Below are 20310 nucleotides of genomic sequence, written 5' to 3'. Positions count from 1 at the left end.
CTCGGTCAGCCCCGGGCAAGGTCAGCCTGACTTAGGGACAATCCCAGATGACAGAGACCAGGCAACGCCGCCTTGGTTTCTTTCTGACCCAGGTGATTACACTGCTGACAAGGCTGGGGAAAGAGAGACGCGCTCCACATCGTAGAGCATCCTGTAAAATGCTGTAACAAATATATAAGAATCGTATATAATTGGCACACGCTTTGTTTGAATGCAAACACTGCTGTTAAAGTGGTGCTTAAAAACAGTTTGTTGGCCTTCTCTGCGCACAGGAGAAACATTTCTCTCGTTTACACGACTCCCTTGCTTAGCAAACCCTTATTTATCCTATAATGCAAGTGTAATCTGCCCAACATGTCCAAATGCCCGCAGACTCTGCATCGGTGGAGGCTGAATTCACCAAGTTTCCGGCTGTCCCTCGTGAAGGCGAGCTCAGAAAACGACCCAGTCCAGCAGGTGAGAGCGCGCGCGAGGAAAACCACTCCTCCCTCCCGTCCCCAACTCTTCCCGCCTCATGTGTTTCAGTTCTGCCTCCAGGAGACAGGAAAAAAAACTCACAAGTGTATTCTTCGGACGTTTGAATAGTTCTTTATTGAGAAGCCACAGTTGTTCACACTTTCATAACTGTAGGCTTTATATAAGGCAAAAGCAGGATGGATCCACTAGTTTACACAGAAAGAAAGCTCTGCAGCGGACCCCAGGGTCGTGCAGTTACAGGTCAAAATGCAATGTACATGACAGATATAAAAAACAGGTGGAACCAAACCATTGAAATCATGGTTACAGTCTACTGAGGGAAATACCCATATCTTATTATAAACACAGGTATAGTCTAGGGTTGTAATTTAAATACTCAGTTTTTTACATACATGGTTATTGAAACAGAAAAGCATAATGTAACATGGAATAGGATAAAGTTGGACAGAAGACAGTTGCTCTGAACTGTGCTTGATGTGGAGTCTCGGTGGGATAACCTTTGCCATGGCAATGAGGAGGATCAACCTACAGGTACGTAGCCATCCTGTTTTGGCTGACTATAAGGAGAAATGAAAGGGTGGTAACAAGGTCGCCAGGGGTTCATTTTTCAGCTTGAAGGGAACAGAGAGAACCAAACGTTGGTTGTTGGGGCGTTGCCTCTTGTTTCTCAGAAAACAAAGCGGAACTATGTGTCTTAGTTAAATATTTATTATACTCATTTAAATAACTGACATCCACATACGTGAAACAAAGAAGTGAAAGTACGGGGTGAACTGGCCCTCACATCCATTCACTGTCAACGCATACACGGTACGTTAATGAAGCATCGTTTGATTTTGCTGGCACAGGGACACGCCTAGCAGTGGGACTACGTGTTCTCCATGAACAGGACTTAAAGAATGGTGCTCCAGATCGCTGTAAACATATAGTCGTGGGTCAGGAGATGGGGGGGCTTGAAGGTCATTTGCTAATCTTGATACCACAGAGCTAAAATGGCAATTGTATTGGTAAACATCTCATGGGCGTGGTGGGGGGGGGACAGAAAATTCCCTAAAGGGGTAACTAACAGACTAAGGACATGCATTGGTTACAGGGCCCAGGCCCGGGCCTTCTAATCGTCCTCTTCGTCCTCCTCGTCGCTGTCCTTCATGCTGATGCCCTGCAGGCCGCCGCCCTCGCTCACTGACGCCGTGGCTTCCTCCACAGTGAGACGGTTCCGGATGGTTTCGTACGTCTTGCTGTTCAAGGTCGAGTCCAGGACCCCTTGCAATCGGAAGTCCCTGTAGGTTTTCTAGGGAGGAAGAGATGCAGGGATCAGGGAGGGGGGGACAGGTGGGGTGTGAGAACACTGGCCGTCAGCCGCAGTCACACTTCATGACTGGTCAAACGAAAAGCCACCACGCTCAGATTGCACTGGCACCGAAACAGGCTTGTTGAGTGACAGAACATGAGACACTGTGACAGGATACACTGGATTAGATGAGACAAAGCAAAGAACATAAGCTTGTGTTTATTCAGTTCCACAAAGGGAAATGTTCCAGAATTGTTTTGGTTCCTTTTTTTTTTTTTTTTTTTGGGGGGGGTCTGGTTCTTTCTCTTATGGTATTATAATAGGATATGAGAGACAGTGTAAAGGGCTATTAGCATATAAATTATGGATCGAGTGATTATGGTATTTTGTGATTCGTGTTGCAGTCTGGTCTTTAGTATTTTTGAGGCTCGTAACTGCATGGCCCTCTGTCTCGCTCACAAGACAGACATATGCGTGTGGTGTGGGAAGCCTATTAGGCGCAGCAAGGACTGCGGGAGACGGAGCGCTAGAGCCTCGCCCGCATGTTGCAGGCATGTGACTCGTGTCTCATCTCCTTGGGAAAGAAGCACGTCTCTTCCGCTCACAACTTCAGGGTCTCAGGGAAGAAATCTGGCCCCCTTTCAAGATGACTGGTTTGGGATTACTGGACCACAGACTCTTTCTTTGTTCCTCCAGGCAATTTCTCTCGGATTTCCTTAGGTAGCCCACGGACTGTTTTTCTAGAAATCCCTTAGCGTTAATTGAACATGACCAGGAGCATCTGGCTGTCGTCTCCTTCGTAGGGAATTGCACTGAGAGAGTCTCTCTCCAGCTACAGCTCTTCCCGTCACACTGCATCTCATTTAGCTGTGAGTCTGCTGTTTGCTTCCCTACTGACGTGGGGAACTTGTTACGGGAGCGAGAGAAGGACCAGGGACACACTGCAACGCCCTCTCAAGCAGGCATAGTGTCCCAGTCCCAGTGTCAACCCCTCCTGAAGGTCATGCGTTGTAATGACTGCACAGTTAACTATCGAATGCATCCAGCTCGCAAAGGCCAATCATCTAAGATGATTGACAGGATGACTCCATATCTACTTGGCCAGCTTATACCTGCTGTCCTGGCCTGACTTTTCATAGCACCTGCTTTCCCCCTGAAAAGTGACCTGGTTCTGACACTAAGTTAGAAGGTCACCCTACGTGTGGATGGACATGCTAGCTCTCTAGGTAGCTGCCTGAACTGTCTTCACCTTGAGGGGCAAAGCCAGGAGGCTGGGTAAATGTAGGTACCAGGTACCAGGCACCAGGCAGTTCACCTGATTTGTTCTGTACTTTTCATTTATCCTGCGGACACTTAAGCATAACCTAATTGTTTTAAAAGGTGGAAAGCACTTGAGTGTTCTCCCTTTTATGCGTATTCCAGAGCAGTGTGTTCTCCAGCTGGGCAGGGACTGCATCTCATTATTTTTCAGTCCTCCATCTTGTACTATATAAGTTCAACTAATGTTTGTCCCATGTTGGGTGGATGAGGAAATGCTGCTGAATAATGAATGGCTGGGTGGATACCTACAGAGGCGGGAAAGCAAGCCAGGTACCTTCTGACGTCTGCCTCGGAGAAGGAGACTCTGGGTAACGTACTTTGTAAAGAGGAGGTGAGTTCCGCCTCCCCCCCCCCCATACTGAGGCTCTAGTTAAGGGCAGTCGGGCCCACTTTTGACAAAAGTGAAGGGGTCCTTTGACAGTGATGTTTCTGTGTCCCTTCTCTATGGTTCATGTCTTTTTTTCCTCAGAAGGCTAAGAATAAACCTCCTCTCTGAGATATTTTTTTTTCTTAATAAAATAGTGCTAACTCCAACATTCCCAATATAGACCTGGAGATATTAGTAGTGGGAAGATATTTTAAAATATTAAAATTAATGTCTCCTTTTCATGTCTATTCAGTAGGGTCAGAAATTCCCCCAAAGAGAATGTATACCCAGAAAATGGAATTCAGGTAGTCAAACAATATGGCTAAGTGAATTTGCTTTAAGGAACTGAAATAAAAAATGTGAAAATTCTGTTGGGGCACACTTCGAGTGGACATGTTCTTTAAGAGCGGCCATGCACTGCTGTAACCTCCCCTGGGTGGACGCTGCCAGATCACGCACAGATGATAATAATTACACTCAACAGAACAGTAGCTGGTTTTGTCCGCACTGGGGAGAGGAGCACCTCAGTGAAATGGTGCTAATCCGAAGGAGACTAAGAAAGGAGGTGGGGGGCAGGGCGGGGGTGGGGCAGCAGGGGTGGAGGGACCTTTGGCAAACTGTTAAGAAATATAAATTCAGCTTCGTTTTTATTGCTAACATATTTTGAAAGAGACTTTGAACGAGACTTTTGCATACAACTGTTTTTAAACCTGCTACAGAGAAGCATCGAATGGAAACTGAAATGATCAAAAACGTATTTACCCCCTTCTGTGATCTTATTATTTCATGTAAACCACTGAGATTTCACGCTGAAATAATTATCATTAGTCCAAGGCACACACGCAAGAACAGGAGAAAAGCTACTTTCAGGGTATGTGATCTCACCTTTGTGAGCCTTTCCATTGGGTCGCACACAGGCATTGTCAGAGAAACTACTTCAATTAACGACAGAACAATATTGATTTGCATCCTGATAATGATCTCAGGACATATTTTAGAAATAGCTGGAGGTAAATGTTTCTATTAAATCAATTGTGGCAAAAACGTATTTAATTCAACCATAAATAAAATTGGTAACTGACGTGATTAGCATGGTGGAACCAAAAGTCAGCTTCTGAAAGTATAATGCAAAGGGTGCGAAGGCCCCTGTGGTATTTTTACATGGCAAATACATAAAGTACTTTTGCAGCCTTGAAAACATGTCAAATTCTTTTCCCTTAAATTTTCCTGTGCCGTCCGAGCAATAAATGAACCATGCATCCCACAATAACTTGAGAGGTTTTTCTTGCATGAGATACTGTTGTGGAAATCATCTTGTTCGAATGTAAACCCACATGCCTTGTGTTAAGGACGTTCTGCAGTGTGCCAATGAAACGCATTTCAGTAAGGTATTTGCAAAGAAGAAGAATGCTTTTCTTTTACCTTTACCATCCTAATTAGTGTTTTCAACTGATAAATGTGAAGCTGTAAGTCCATCCGGTCCGTCAACCAGGTGCAGATCACACTCATGGAGCTGTTGTACCATTGCTGAAAAGAGAGACAAAAGTTCTCCAGCGACACGTCATGGGCGTTTATAGAGCAGAGAGGGGCAGGCAGCCCACTCCGTTCCGAGGGGAAACAAAATGGTTAAAGAGGATTCGAGAGCATAGAGATCATGAACAGTCATTGACACACAATCTCAAGAGACCAGACCAGACCAGACTAAAAGAGATGGGTCTGGACTCTGAATGTAAAACAGAATCCCTCCACGATAGACACCTCATGTACTGTATGGTCAATTCATATAGATCACACTTTCTCTTCTGATTCTCCGTTTTGTTGGTCAGTTTTTCTCACTGGAGACTGACTCCTAATGCTATTGTCTTGGTGCCCAGGAGATAGGGCTCCTCCACTGAGCTAACTGATGCCACTGACGACTTACCTTTTGAAACATCCAGCCTTCGTCTGCTAAGGACAACTCCAAGAATCATGGTGAAGAGCCTTATAAAAATCTAGGACCAAGTTTACTTTCATTGTCCTCGCTGAGGTGTTTGGATCAAGACAATGAAAGAGGGTTTCTCTTTAATGGCCGAATTATACTCTGGGCCTCTTCCGTGCCCTTACATGGGCTGTGCAATCTGTTTTAATCTTAACACCAAAAAATTATGGAAGGTGAGAGAAAAAAAAACATCTAGAAATGAGCTCATTTCAAGCTGTTGAAATCATACTTCCCCTGAAGGGGGTTAAATTTTGCTTCTTGTCTGTGAAAAATGCTTGAAGCTGTGTCACTTTAGACTGCCACCCCTGTGGAGCAGGAAGTCTCTGGTGCGGTTTAATTCTGCAGCACTGCTCATATATTCATAAATCTCACTCGGAGACATATGAACAGTGTTATGAAGTGTCAGTATGAAAAAAAATCTAATCTTTTAAACTTCACCAGGTTTCATTACGCATTGCCGCTTATACCAAACAATTTACAAATAAAATGAAAAGGTGTGGATGGACCTATGGAGTTATTTATTGGGCATCTATATGAACTGGGCACAGAAAAGATGTAAAAAAAAAAAAAAAGAAAAGAAGAGTGGTTAGAGAATTGAGACGATGCACGCGCTCATGCTAACCAACACACATACACACATATGCACACACACACACACACACACACATACACTGCACACCAGTGGGGATTTGAAAAGCATAAATAAAAACATGTTTCTGATGGTAACTCCACCCTTTCTCACCTAAAGATCATCCAAAATCAGTTTATGCCTAACACTCACAGTTTTTCCCAAGCCTTGTTTCTGACTTAATTTTCTTAAAGAAAATTAATTTGGGTTTTTACTGGCGAGGGAGAGCTGCCAAGTTTCACCTTGCAAGAAGCAGCGGCGTCTCAGCCATGGCGCTCAGCGGCCTCTCGCAGATCTTTTATGTCTGGGCTCCTTCCTCGGCAGAGCCAACTGCGCTCTCCTTGGAGCCCAGCCGCCATCAGAGACCACACGCCCCAGTCAAGGCAGCGCCGCAGCCTCGCCGCCAACTTCTGCTCTTTTAAAGATCAGGAGGCGATGCTGTCGGGGGAGGCACCTTCTGTCCCTCCCCAGGGAGCAGGCGGCGGGGGTGGGGGTTTCTGTCTTGAGATCTGCGCTCCCCTCCGTGGAGGGGTGCTTGCCGGGTCAGGCTGCTTCAGGCATGGACAGGTTTTCCCCTCTAGGAGTGAGAACATGTTACGGAAACTTTTTTTCAGGGGGGTAGTGGTTATTGGGGTGTTTTTGGCACCTCCTGCCTTGGGATCTGGAGCCTGTGCTGTCACTGGATTTGGGCTTGTTGGGAAGAGGCCCGGGGACAGGGGTGTCACTGGGTCACTGGCGTGACCTTACCCTGGGCAGCTGGGGATGCTCTTGTGTTCACCCCAAACCTCATTTACTGGCTGTTTCTGACATGCAACCTGGGGACTTGGATAACCTATTTGGAGAGTTATGAGCAATCCCTCTATAATCTATACCCTCCACCCCCAGCTCCTGGGGATGAAAGAGGACCTTCAAGGGGCCCGGATGACCTCCTGGCCAGCCCTGCCAGCCCAGGGCCTAACGATGGCTCATCTCAGGGACACAAAGAGGAATGTGGCGCCCTGGCTTCCAGGCAGAGGTGGCATTTTGCGTTGGCTGTGACAACAGGCAAAGCGGCGCTGGCTCCGCTCACTGCCAGCAAGCCTTGGGCGACATGCCTTTTCTCTCTGCTGAGAGACGTGCCACCTTCCAGGAAAAAATAACGACCCCCACCCCTGTTTTACAAGAGTGGCTCCCCTTCTTGTAAATGGCTTTGAGGGAGTAAAAAATAAACACACACAAAGGTAGAGCACCATCAGGACGCTCCCCACTGCGGAAAGGGTGGCGGGGCGGCCCCGCAGAGCCCAGCGGCCCCGTGGATCACACGCACAGATTCCCACCCCAGGAGAGCAAGCAAGCCCTGGAACATCCATTCCTCCTGGATCTCACATCCAGCAAGAGAAGTGTAAAAAGTGGATGATGCCCCATTGGCTACACATTTAAAGAGGCAAAAGGGAGAAGTCGCTCCTTCCAAACCTTCTGCTCAGGAGATGAAGTTGGCGGCACGTTTGGCGCAGCACGGCGCTAACTTGGTTTTCTGCAAAGGCGCTTAGAGGCATTTGGATGTTGGAGAAAGCCGGAGTCACTGCCTTCTAGAACTTTAAAATGGCAGAGGGGAAAGGGACCTTTCAGATTACCCTTTGCAGAGGAGAAAACAAACGCCCAGAGAGGTGAAGCAACTGGCCCAAGGTCACACAGCGAGCGAGTCCAATTCTCCAGGATTAAGCATGGACTGAAATAGTGGCTTATCTGACCACTCCTCTCTGAGAGGCTAGAACAATGGTGTGCTCTTCAGGAGAGCTAGTCCCGTGCATCTCTTCCCAGCTTCACATCCAGGGTAGCACCTTGGTAGGCAGGAAATAGGCCGTGGTGGGAATAGTTACACCATGGAAATAGACTAACGGCGCAGGCCAGGGCATTCTCCCTCCCAGAAAGCCCGTTGTTAAACAGTGATCAGCCGGCTCCTGGCCTCGGGGTGGCTCCTCTGCTTCCTCATGCAATTTGCAGGGCTTACTCGCCAGGTTCGCTTTAGTTGAGATTGATGCTAATACAGCAGATTTGTTATGATTCTTCTGAAGAGGAAATTAATACAACATTTTTAGTTCTTCCCATTTTGTTTTCTCTGTGGTTCAGATAAGCCTTTTCCAGAGATATTCTAACACCTGGGCACTACAGTTTTGGCAAAATGTTCTCTAAATCCGTAGGAATAAAAATTGTGAGCTGATGACATGCACTGAGTATTTAAGTATAATCGCGGCTCCTTTGCTGCCTGCTCTTAACTTGGGTATATTCATTGGAAACTTCCTAAGTAAGGTTATTTTATCCTAAAAAAGTACTGGAGAAATAAAATCCCCGCACCCTCGACAGCTGTACAGTATGCCCTCTGGGGATATCCTGGAAGGGTTTGGTAGTTGGAACCAGAAAGGACGCCTGTCATCGCTGTGGCCTGCAGGACAACCAGGCCCTGGGAAAGTTGAGGACTGCTCCAGGAGCAGCAACCACTCCCGAGGGCTCGAAGATGAGCTGGAGGCTGATCTAATACAGTGCCATTTACCTCTTCTTCCTCCCATCCTACAATGTGGGCAGTAAGAGCACAGACCATACCTGTCTCTTGCCTGAGTTTGTGATCTTGGACAAGTTACTTACATTCTCAGAGACTCAGTTTTCTGACCAATAAATGGGGATTAGCCAGCCTTTCCTCCCTTTTGAGGACTAAATGAAGTCACATGCATAAAACCCGCATCACAGTACTTGGCATGTGATAAAGGCCTCAGTAAATGCTGCCAACATTGCCACCACCACCATCACCATCGTCATCATGCTCCCCCCTCTCCCCTCACTCTCTTTCCTCCTAAGAAATACCAGGAAACAAGGGGGGAAGCAGAGCAGGCACTGGGGAAAGCTGTGCGGTGCAGGGGCACATGATTCCTAATGAGTATCTCTGGAAAGGCAAGCATAAGTCTTAAAGGACACATGGAGCTCTTGGCAATGCAATTCTGATAGGCCATCCCCCGAACCGACTAAACCATTCTGGAGGCGTAAAGCACATTTCTAAGTATACTGATCTAGATTCAAACCCCGAGTGGGTAAGTTACAGCTTCGTCTTGGCTTGCCCCCCCGTTGGCTGGGTAAGCTCAAGCAAGCAACTTGACTCTCTGACTCACTTTCCTCTCAGTGTGAATACCGGTACCTACTTCATAGGGTTACTGCGAGCATTAAAGAGACCATTACTTTATGTACAGTGCCTCGCAGAGCGGCTGTCACATAGTAAGCACTCAACAAAACACAGCCACCTATGCTACTATTACTCTCAGAAATAGAATAGCTATAAGTACTTTCAATACGAAACACAAAGGCGTTTTCTGAATTTATGTCTAGTAGAAGCTTAGGTCACTAACATGCAGATGTACCAGGTCACACACTCTGTCCTGCAAACACACATGCCGTGCAGAGCACCTGTACACATAACATGTCTCCTCTGCAGTGTCAGGCTGCACTCTAACCAGGGCTAGGGAGAAGCAAGGGAGGCAGGGACTTGCAAGCACAGGATTGGATACTGTCTTTAATGAATATTTTGATAGTTTGTTCCTCATGGATTTTTGGCATTAATTCTGATTTTTTAAATGCTGTATTACAATATTATTTTTTTTGATTCCTGTATTTCTTGAAACTGAGAAGTTCCAAAATTTTGCAACTGAGAAGTGACTCATATGCCTCCCTGCTCCCCACCCTTGGGCTCACTGTTCCCCTGGAAACTTTATCTCTAAGAGAAGCTGCAGGGTTGAGAGATAAGTCAGATACTTCACACCTCACTGGACAATATAGAGTCGCAGAAAATGGACCTTCACTTGGACTTGGAAGGTCCCTAATCAGCAAGATGGAGCATCACTACAGTGACCATGGTCACCTCCCCTTAGATCCCCATCCGATGTTAATTTGATGTCCTAAAGAGACCTTACTGTTAATGACTCACTTGTTTTCAGAGCAAGTCATGTATCACACGAGTGGCAATGGAAACAAGGAACCGAGGCTGAAAGGAGGTGGAACTATTCATTGTGCTTCCATACTCACTAATCATGAGGGTAACTTACCCCTTAACTTACACAACCTGTCAGACCAGCCCATTCTCTAAGACATCAGAGTCTACTGTTTTAAACAAAGTACTGTTACACACACACACACACACACACACTCTTGATAAAAATAGCTACCAAGTTGTTGAATACTGAGCCCTTACAACATGTAGACACTATGCATTCTACAAGCATTACATCCTATTTAATAAAGAGCTAATATGCTAATTAGACCAAACAGCAGAACGACCTTCCAGATGAAGCTGGGACTCCGAGGGGCTGCGAGGGGGCTGTGAGGGCCAGTTGAGGCTGCGAGGGCCAAGCCCCTTGCATGAATTTCATGCATCGGGCCTCTAGTAATTACATAAGGGGTTGACACTATTAACAGCTCTGTAAAAAAGGGGGGCATAGATAAATTAAATAACTAAGTAGCCTGTTATTAAGCTCAATATTTTAAAAAAACTAATGGCTTGTTTATATAGAAACAGCTCTAGTTCCCCGGGCAAAGTCATTCCGCTTGGAACTTCTCAAAGGAGAAGTGTGTGGGTAGGATAATGCTGTTGAACCTGTCTCAGAGCCAGAGCGTGGCTTGGTGTTGAACAGATTCTACTTTTTATGGGCTTAGAAAGTTGCTAAGCCCAGTGTGGGGAGTCAGGGGGGTTCCCATGGGAAACCACTCAATAGCCGTAGAGACCTGAGAGATGAGAGTCAATCACTATTGACAGTTAAGGGACATGATTAGAAGTTGGGTGGGGGTGAGGGGTGCCATTTGGTAATAAGAATCAACATATTTTTTCTTCTCCCCTGTAGCCCTGCCTGACTTACTTCCTTTTAGGTTGGTAACTCAGCAATTGCTACTGGAAAAAAGTGAGAAATTCTCACTGTGGGCAGTTTGAGTTTTCAAGAATTTAATTTTCCTAACAAAGTTTTACAGATAAAAAGTTCTAACACTGATCAAAATTTTGATTCTGAAAACTTATACATCATAAGCTTTAAAACTGTCAGTGAACAGGGAGCGTGCAATATAGTAGAGCCTTGGGGAAATTCAGTCTCCTGTGAAATTAAAGAAGATGTCATCAGGGTGCCCTATGAGAGGGACAATATGGACAGTCTCATGAAAATAGTGTGGTGCAAAACTCAGCTCTTTCTGTGCTGCTTTCTTCTTTAAAGAAAAATTTTGTTGAGTGTGACATGCATGCATCCAGAAACTGGATGGTATTTGGCCTAAGGAGCAATAATTGTATCATGCACAAACACACACCTTTTTTGATCAAAAACTTGTGACTCAGTCCAATATACCTTAAGCATGAATGGGTGGAAATTCACAAGGATGTGAGTTCTATTGTTAGTTCACTTGTAAATATGTATTTCCTTTGAAACTGGCATGTTCCAGCCATTATACTGCAGGCAGGCAAAGCACTAAATGCCTGGATAGCTCCTGGCCAAACGCTAAAGAGTTGAGTCTTTATTGTCATCGATAGTCTCACTTCACAGAGTAAAGTGGTCCAGCAGCTAGCAAGAGATGGAGCCTGGACTCAAGAGCTGAGAGGCAGTGCATCCTAGTGGCTAAGACAATGGCCTTGAACCAGGCTTCTCCTGTGTTTGATTCTTCACAAACCTGTTAACCTCTCTGTGCCTCAGCTTTCTCCTCTGTTAAGTGGGGATGGTAGTAAAAACTCCGTAGGGTTGTGGGATTCAATGAGTTAACCCTTTTCGGTCCAATGTTGAGGCTGACTCGACAGACCAGGCGCTAGGAGCAGGTCCAACGTCGAGGCTGAGGTCGACACTGCAAACCGGTTCAACATTCAATCCCGTCAATTAATTTGGACCAGACTGTTTGAATTCCAAAAATAAAATTGGACCACAAAGGGTTACTATTTGCGGAGTGTTTACAACAGTGCCAGGCATGCACCAATTGTTCGCTCTGATGAGCGGAACCATGAGTAAGAAAACGCACCTCCCTGAGTACAAGCTCCTCAGGGCTGTGCAAAGCTTTCTGAGCAGGTTCTATTCTCAAAAGGTCTGAGCAAACAGGTCATTTGTAACCTCTTGGTAACCAACCTGAATTTCCGGACTGAAGAAGCACTGTGAATGCTGGAGGGGTTTTATCTTTTCTTTGGAAAGTACCCTTTCTCCCACTCGGTATCTTGCCCAGAGTGTTTAATGGAGAAAGGGCATTTTCTTTGTTGGCAAGGAGTCAAAGAGGAAGATAATACTTTGTGCTACACCCATGTGACAAAGTTCTTCTCTCTGCTTTTTGTGACCAAAGTGGGTTATAATTAGTTAGGAAAAAACACCCACAGCCTATTTAAACGGATATATGGAAATACTGTAATGAAATCTTTTATGTTTGAAGCTTTCAATGCATATTTCTTCCTTACAATTTGGGCAATTTGAGAGCATGTGAAAGCATCATCCAGGGCTTCTTTACGCTTCTACCGAAGTGCCCACAGCTTCATCAACCTGAGCCTCAATTCCACAGCCGTGTCTCTCGGGTGGGAGGATGGCCAGGCTGTGGCTGCATTCGTGTTCTAACTCAGACTCCCAGAGGCGGTGCCGGAGAAACCCTTGCAGGCTCCAGTCTTCCTTACCAAGCGGGCAAAGCCCTGAAGGACTGCATGCAGGTTTCAGGACTCGTGAGAGCTCCCTCGGGGCTTATCTCAAAGGGCATGTCATCTGAGTGCTTCTGCCTTATTGGAGTGTTGTCATAATCCAGGATCTGATTTACCAGAACAACTGCTCCCAGAAATGGGTATTTCCTAGTCGCAGCGTCAGGACGCTCAGCTAAGAGCACAAAGACCCGGAAACCAGAGGCTACAGATTGTTGGAATGACCTGAAAGGCTGTCCCAGAGGTTCTTCGCAGTTGAGGGTGTTTTTTCAACATCTGTAATTCTTTGAGTGCCTGAAACCCCACCTATTTAAAGTCTTTGTACAACTGTCCCAGTGACGTGGCTCTTCAAGGTGCTAAACTCTGGACTGCATCCCTTGAAAGTCTGATGCATCCAGCCTGATGGGGAAGGCAGGTTACCTTGTTGAAAACCACGGTCCCATTGGCTATGGTTTCTATAACCTGGTGCTGAGGGTATACAGTTATGCTTGTGCCTTTAGCTTCTTCTTCTAAGAAGAGATCGTGCAAACAAAAAATAACTTTTAAAACGTAATTTAAATTCTTTACTGCTCAAAATTTTTGCTTCTTCTCTAGGAATGTATATAGTATTTAGCTTTTGGGAGCAATATTATTTTAGCCTCCTTAAAAAGTGCCTACATATTACGTTACTAATCTTTCACTAAAATAAGTCAGTGATTTTTTAACCTTTTTCATCTCATGGCACACACGAACCAATTACTAAGTCTGTGGCACACCAAAAATCTATTATTTGCCAATCTGACAGAAAAAGATATAATTTTGATTCATTCACACTGGGAGGCTATTGTGTTGGCTGATGCCATTTTTAAAGGAAAAGAGATGACTGTGTCCCTAACTAAATAATCTTGCAGCACACTGGTATAAAATCGCTGAAATAAGTAGTTACCTATTCAACACCAAATCTCAAGTCTCTAATCCTGAAATGTGGAGAAATACCAACCAACAAGTGTCTTGAGTATTGAGATTTCTTATGAATGATCAAAATGATGGCTCCATACTTGGACTCCTGACCTACGGTGCTGTGGTCTTCCAATCCAAGTCTAGTGCTGTCACTATCAGTTAGTTGCCTGTGGAGACATATAAGGCACGTTGAGCCTGAAGGACTTTTCTGAAAGCAAGTCAAGCAGGAGAGTTTATAATTCAAAGCTAAGCTCACGGGAGACTCTCTCTGGAAGACACGTTCTTTGTTTTTATAAGTGGTTTGATTAACTTGCTGGCAATATATTTTAAAATTGTTATCTATTAATTTCAGAGAGAGAGAGAGAGAGAGAGAGAGAGAGAGATAAAGAGAGAGAAATTTCAATTTGCTGTTCCACTTATTTATGATTCATTATTTGATCTGACTGGGGATCAAGCCTGCAACCTTGGAATTGGGACAATGCTCAAACCAACTGAGCTACCTGGCTAGAGCTACTTGTTGGCAATCTTAGTAAGCTATCCAAAACCAGACTAGAAATGAGTTTTGTTTTCTTTTACTTTTTTTTTTTGCCTCTGCATCAATCAGATTGTATGAAACCCAACTAGTCATACATTTTCTTGCATCCTGCCCAACGCCATGTTTCAATATGGCAGGTGGTTCCACCTGCAAGGAGATGCGTTGGTCTCTGGAAGGCTTTCTTCTCTAATACTTTCCAGTAGGTATTGCTGGACATGGTATGCCACCTCTCAATGAAAAAGCCAAGTCAAATCAACTCAGATGTTTACCCAAAGACAGGAAGGCACTAATATCCCCCTCAAGCAGAAGCTGAGTCAACTCAAACAGAGATCCCACTCTGCCACCATTCCCACACCAAAGTAAGTGCTCTATAAAAAGATGGAGATCAAGCTTTAGAGAACAGATGCAAAATAAAAAAAATTGAAAGCAGGATCTCCAAGAGATATCTGCACACCCATTTTCATAGCAGCATTGTTGATAACAGCCAAAAGGTAGAAGCAACCTAGGTGTCCCCTGACAGATGAATGGATAAGCAAAAGGGGATATATACACACCATGGAATATTATTCAGCCTTAAAAAGTAAGAAAACCCTGCCATATGCTACAACATGGGGGAACCTTGAGGGTAGTGTACAAATAACTGAAATAAGCCAGTGAACAAAAGGCCAATGCTGTCTGATTCCCACTTCCACGCGGTATCTGCAAAGTCAAGTTCACAGAGAGAAAGGGGAAGGCGGTAGCCTGGGGCTGGGAAGAGGAAAATGGGAGCTATTGTTTAATGGGGACAGAGTTCAGTGTCGCAAGATGAAAAGAGGTCTGGAAACTGGTTGCACAACAGTGTGAATGTGCTTAACACGACTGGACGTGTGCACTTTGAAATGGTCAACATGGTACGTTTTATGCTTATTTTGCTATAATTAGAGCAAAAAGCTGGGAACTGAAAAGTCACTTCCCACCCTGGAAAGGAAGCCGTCCTTAAGAAAGCTCGGTTACTGAGCAATAACTGGAGACAGCCGTGTCTCACGACACGCCCCACGTTCTTTGTAAGATGAACATGGGCATCTTATTTAATACCAGGACTGAGACAATTTCTCAAGGCCAAATTTTGAGACTGAAGAACAAAGAACAAATCTGGTACATTTGCTCAGTCATTTATTTGCTTTATTTAAAACATGCCATGGGGCCAACTTCTAAATCTGTGAAACAGAATTAAATGAAGCCCCGAGATGAAGACTGAGATCCTCATAAGAGAAACGGGTCCAAACAACAAAAAAGGGCACATGTTCACACTGTCACGTCACCTCGTGTCTTCACGGAGACTCCCCTTACCAGCCCCCACCCCTGACTTGCCAAGCACAGATTTGTTCCAGCAGCGCTCAGCCCTGACACCCCGTCCCTCAGCCCCAAAGGGCAGCAGCTCCCCACCCAGGAATCACTCCCACCACCACCGACTTACTAAGGTTTGGAATGTGTGCTCAGGGAGCCCTTATTCTTGGAAACAATTAAGTAGAATTAGGCTAACAATGCAAGGCTGGCAAAGCTTTTGCCCTTTGCTGAGGAATAACTCCTACATGGAACAGTTATACTAATAAAAATCATGTATTTCTTAAACGCCTCGAAATGATCTTTGCACCAAGCTCAGCAATTAGCACCGTCCCACTGAGGAGCATTCATTCCCCAGGCTGGGGGGCTTAATCTCCTTGCTCGCTCTACCATGTCCTCCTTCAGTGGAAATACAGTCCGAGGCTTCGGGCAGGGAAGAGAATTTCTGCAAGTGGGCATGCCACACGGGGCTCAATTCCCTGGTCATTTAGAGGGTGCAAGGGACTCGGGAAGGGCTGGGTGCTCCCCGCCAGGCCCCAGTGGAGGCCCAGGCCAAGGTTTTCTTGCCCCTGTTCTTGACCTTGAGGGAGGATGGGAAGAAGGCCTTTCTTCAGGTGGCCTTGTCTATGAGGGGTTTTCCCCACCACCCAAGCCCGCTCTCCTCCTCACGGGAGCTATTCATGGCCTTCTTCTGGGCCAGAAGCAATAGATGCGCCACCTCCAAGTCTGGGCAGAAAGTGACCGCTGAGCAAAAGGGGGACACAGACCCTCCTGTGGGACGCTCTGTCGCCTTGACAACACCCCAGCTGGTGGCCCAAGGAACAGACTTAATTTCTTTTTGCTCTTGCCCACCCTCCCTGCCCCATACCTCTTTCCCCCTTTCTCTCTAGACGCAAACGTATCACATCCGACATAAAGTCGCCGAAATAGCAATCTTGTCTCTGAATATATAAATTGCAAAAAATTGATATGAATAAATCTGCAAGTAGCACACTGATTGTGGCACATTTTATCAAAAAAACGGCGTTTGGGTGCCTGATGGCTGGGGAGGGGGTGGTGTCATTACACGTACAGAAAAACAGCTGCAAACTCCCAGTGTGTCTACTTGGATCTGAACGGAGGCCTGACCTCCTGTTCCTTGCCATGAACCCTGAGTTCACACTCATATTTTACATGTTACAGGAAGCCCCGGCTCGCCCCAGGGATGCTGCAAACAGACACACAGAAGCCAGATGCAGCCCCCCTCCTGCTCCTTAATGCACCTGAAGAAGCTCGACATTCAAAAGCTGACATGCTCACAGCTTAAGGTCACTTCGGATTTTGTGAAGAGGAGGACAAAACCAGGAATGCTTCTAGGGCTGGGCTGCCAGCGGGGCGGCGGAGGGATTACAAGCAGCCTGTGACTCTGCCTCTTTCTGCCTTTGCTGGTAGTTTTTTTGTGTGTGAACAAGTGCCATACAACAGATTGAGCCTCGTATAAAGGCCTGAGACTGTGCAAGGGCTCCCCGCTGGGCCTCAGCTGTGCTTGCAATTAGCAATAGGCACGGAGTGATTATTGTTGGGGTAGCGGATGGCAATGCGAAGTGACAAGTTTTATGGGGGAAGTTGGGAGTGGGGATGGTCTGCAAGTTTCTCTTTCTTTCTCTTTTCTTTCTTGTTCTGCAAAAACCCTTCCTCGGGAGGCTGCAACCGCCTGTTTCAGTGAAAGCTGCTCGCCCCCCTCATCATTGAAAGGAATATTTTTCCTCGGTGCTTTAGAATGCGGTTTTCTAGGTCAGAGCTTCCTTGCTGCCCTCTTTAATGTCAGAAATACCCATTTGCCTCAAATTAGCAGAGATCTCGGAGTTGAGGGCAGGAGATTAAGCACACAAAATTACTCAGCAGGTGACGGTGGGGTGGATTTGGGGGTTGAGAAGTCTTTAAAACTGACTACAAGACATTATATACTTCTGACAAAGGAACGTAGTAATCCTACCTGCTTGCTTTAACCACTGTTGTTTGCCTATTATTAGGTGCTTTAATGCTCATGAGAGCAAAACTATTGCTGCTACTACTCAATTGCCATAGTAACTCACACCAGTGACCGCTTAGTGCAGGGCTTCCAGCCCAGCTGACCCGACCCAGAGAGTCTGTGTCTTTTTACTTCTTTAAATAGTGACGTAAACTTGGACTGGAAAGATCCAGCGAGAGGCTACCCTCCTCTTTGTCCAGGGTAAGAACATGTTTTGAAATTTTGAGTAAGGGCCTTTCACCGTTTGAATCCAAGGTGGTTCTGAAGTTTGTGGATTCGAGGGGGAGTTGGGGAACGCCTTCAACAACATTATGAAGACACAGAACAATGCCCACTAAAAAGCAAAGAGCCCGTGCATCAAAGGCAGCGGCCTCCCAGCTGCGGGAAAGCCCTGCGCCAGCCTGAGTCTCCAGCTCCTGGCCCCAAAGTTTGGGAGGAGGAAAATTGGAGAACATCACAAGCTCGAACATTTGTGATGGGGAACGTTGACTATTTTATAACATCAGTTGGGCTAAAGGCAGACAGGACAAAACCACCCAGAGGGATTTGGTTGCAAGTTTTTAAGAGGAAATAACATTAACAGGAGAGTAGATTTCCCCAGCTTTGCATTTTCACTGGCCCATAAATGTGTATGTGAATACATACAGGCATTCTGTACACTGTGTCTGAATACGACTGGCAATCAGACTCATGAGGTTACAGTAACATATTAAATGCTCTGAGAAGTCCTGCAGTAAAAAAAGAACATCTCCATTGGACTTTGGTTTGTATTTTCCAAATGTATTTGACTAAAAAACAACAACACTTCTCCTGAGCCACCTATTAATATCTCTTAGGGTACTTACGTTCTATTGAATTCACTTTGGAAACAAAGTTCTATAGTGACATTAATAATAATACTTATCAATAATAATGAGATAAAACAGTGGTTCTCAACCTTCCTAATGCCGCGACCCTTTAATACAGTTCCTCATGTTGTGGTGACCCCCCAACCATAAAATTATTTTCGTTGCTACTTCATAACTATAATTTTGCTACTGTTATGAATATAATGTAAATATCTGATATGCGGGATGTATTTTCATTGTTACAAATTGAACATAATTAAAGCATAGTGATTAATCACAAAAACAATATGTAATTATATATGTTTTCTGATGGTTTTAGGCGACCTCTGTGAAAGGGTCGTTCGACCCCCAAAGGGGTCATGACCCACAGGTTGAGAATCGCTGAGATAAAATAAAAATTAGCAATAAAATAATGAGTAAATATGTAGTGAGCATTTATGTGTCAAGCACTATTCTAAGCAGTTTATATCGAACTCTAATTTACCTAACAACCTCAAGATGTACTTACTTTTTAAATCCCATTTGCATTTCTATAGCATATACTATTTATATGAATTTGTTCTCTCTGAAAAAGAGAGAAAGGGAAACATAGGAAGCCATATCTAATAATTGGTTTTTAATTTGCATTATATGTTTCCTGCTTCCGACTCTCCAGAGATCCTGATGCAACTGGGGCTCCTTCAATAACAACTTCTTCCTATAACTCCGTGCCCTACTTAATACCAAGTTAAATGAGTGAGGCATGACTTCCTGCAAAACTCTTCCACCTTTGAAGTGAAGGTGCCCAAATCCAAATAGCAAAATATGCCTTTCCCTTCTCTCTCTCTTCATTAGTCTCCCAAGCCCTCCTGTCCTGAAAGAAAGAATCCAATTTCGGTATCAAAATTAGATCTGTGCTGGCCTGTACACAATCTGACTTCTGAGACTGCTGGGCGTCTAAGTAATTGAATAAAAATGTAACCAGTGGTCAAGCCCCGAATGAACAATGGGACGTGGCCCACCGCTAGCTGTTCTAATGCCCCCTGGCTGGTCAGCAGGACCCATCACAGCAAATCAGGACGGAGCGGAGCGTGTGACTGCTGTTAAATAGACAAGTTTTGTAGCAAATGTCACTTTCAGTGAGCGGACTAAGGGAACTGTGATACTTAAGAGAAAAGAAACAGCTCTCTTATGTACCTGGATTTCCTCAGTTCAGGCTCTTTCTCTCTCCAAGAGACATGAATAATGAGTGCAATGTGATTAAGCCCCAATCAGCTTCTGACCAGGCCTTGTCTGCCACCTGGGCCGCCCAGGGCAGGTGTGCAGTTTGCGAATTAACAAACTGACTCTGGTTAACAATACCTTTTTCTGGGGCCTATTTTTCTCTGGATATGTTGGGGATTTAGGCCTAGGCCTCCCTGTGCATTGAGAAAATGGACCCCCGTGCCTTTAGCCTCTGTCCTCTCAAAGGAACCTACTGTTTTGAGAAAATGTATAGTTACAATCCAAATTCACACTTGCAGGCCATCTCAATCACTTGACGCTCAATTATCTTGAAAACAAAATTCTAGTTTTGGTGGCACATCCTCCCACCTATTATCCACGAGAGGAGTGGGAATAATTGATCTGAAAACTATTCTCTGATGTGCATTCAGGGACTGCCGAGGTAACGAGAGGGATTCAGTCTGTGAGCTGAACTCAGATTATTCACGAACAGCATCTGCCCACCCCCTGATTGCTTCTTAGGTACAGGAACTGCCTTCGGAGTTAACTGCATTAATTCACAAGCAGATTGACGTAAGCAACTGAACAAGAAATTTGCATACCATATAGAAACGATTATAGAAATCAGACTCTAAAATAAGGATTGTAACTCATGAACAGAACAGAAAGACCAAGTGGAGTGCCAGCGTTGTCTTCTTAAAACAAATGTGGTTGGTTAATCACATTAGGGCT

At 45.2% G+C, this 20310-nt stretch overlaps 1 protein-coding gene across 10 annotated transcripts in view; it reads right to left on the bottom strand.

Annotated features, from left to right (window-relative positions):
* Nucleotides 1-565: 565 nt before the first annotated feature.
* The window catches only part of CADPS (calcium dependent secretion activator), a 448916-nt gene continuing 429171 nt past the window's right edge, over nt 566-20310 (bottom strand). For 6 of the 10 annotated variants that reach the window (XM_081106570.1, XM_081106572.1, XM_081106571.1 and 3 more), the window contains 2 exons: nt 4878-4982; nt 573-1768 (listed from right to left, as the gene is read on the bottom strand). In XM_081106570.1, coding sequence (XP_080962696.1) covers nt 1589-1768; nt 4878-4982 — 285 coding nt within the window. In that variant the 3' untranslated portion in view covers nt 573-1588. Of the gene's footprint in view, nt 1769-4877; nt 4983-20310 lie in introns of all 10 variants that reach the window. The other 4 variants (XM_081106565.1, XM_081106568.1, XM_081106567.1 and 1 more) reach the window with 1 other exon arrangement.

The sequence above is a fragment of the Myotis nattereri genome (genome assembly GCF_964212035.1).
Source record: "Myotis nattereri genome assembly, chromosome: 14".
Lineage (NCBI taxonomy): Eukaryota > Metazoa > Chordata > Mammalia > Chiroptera > Vespertilionidae > Myotis > Myotis nattereri.
The sequence above is the reverse complement of the archived record's forward strand: the minus strand, read 5'-3'. Positions and strand labels throughout refer to the sequence as shown.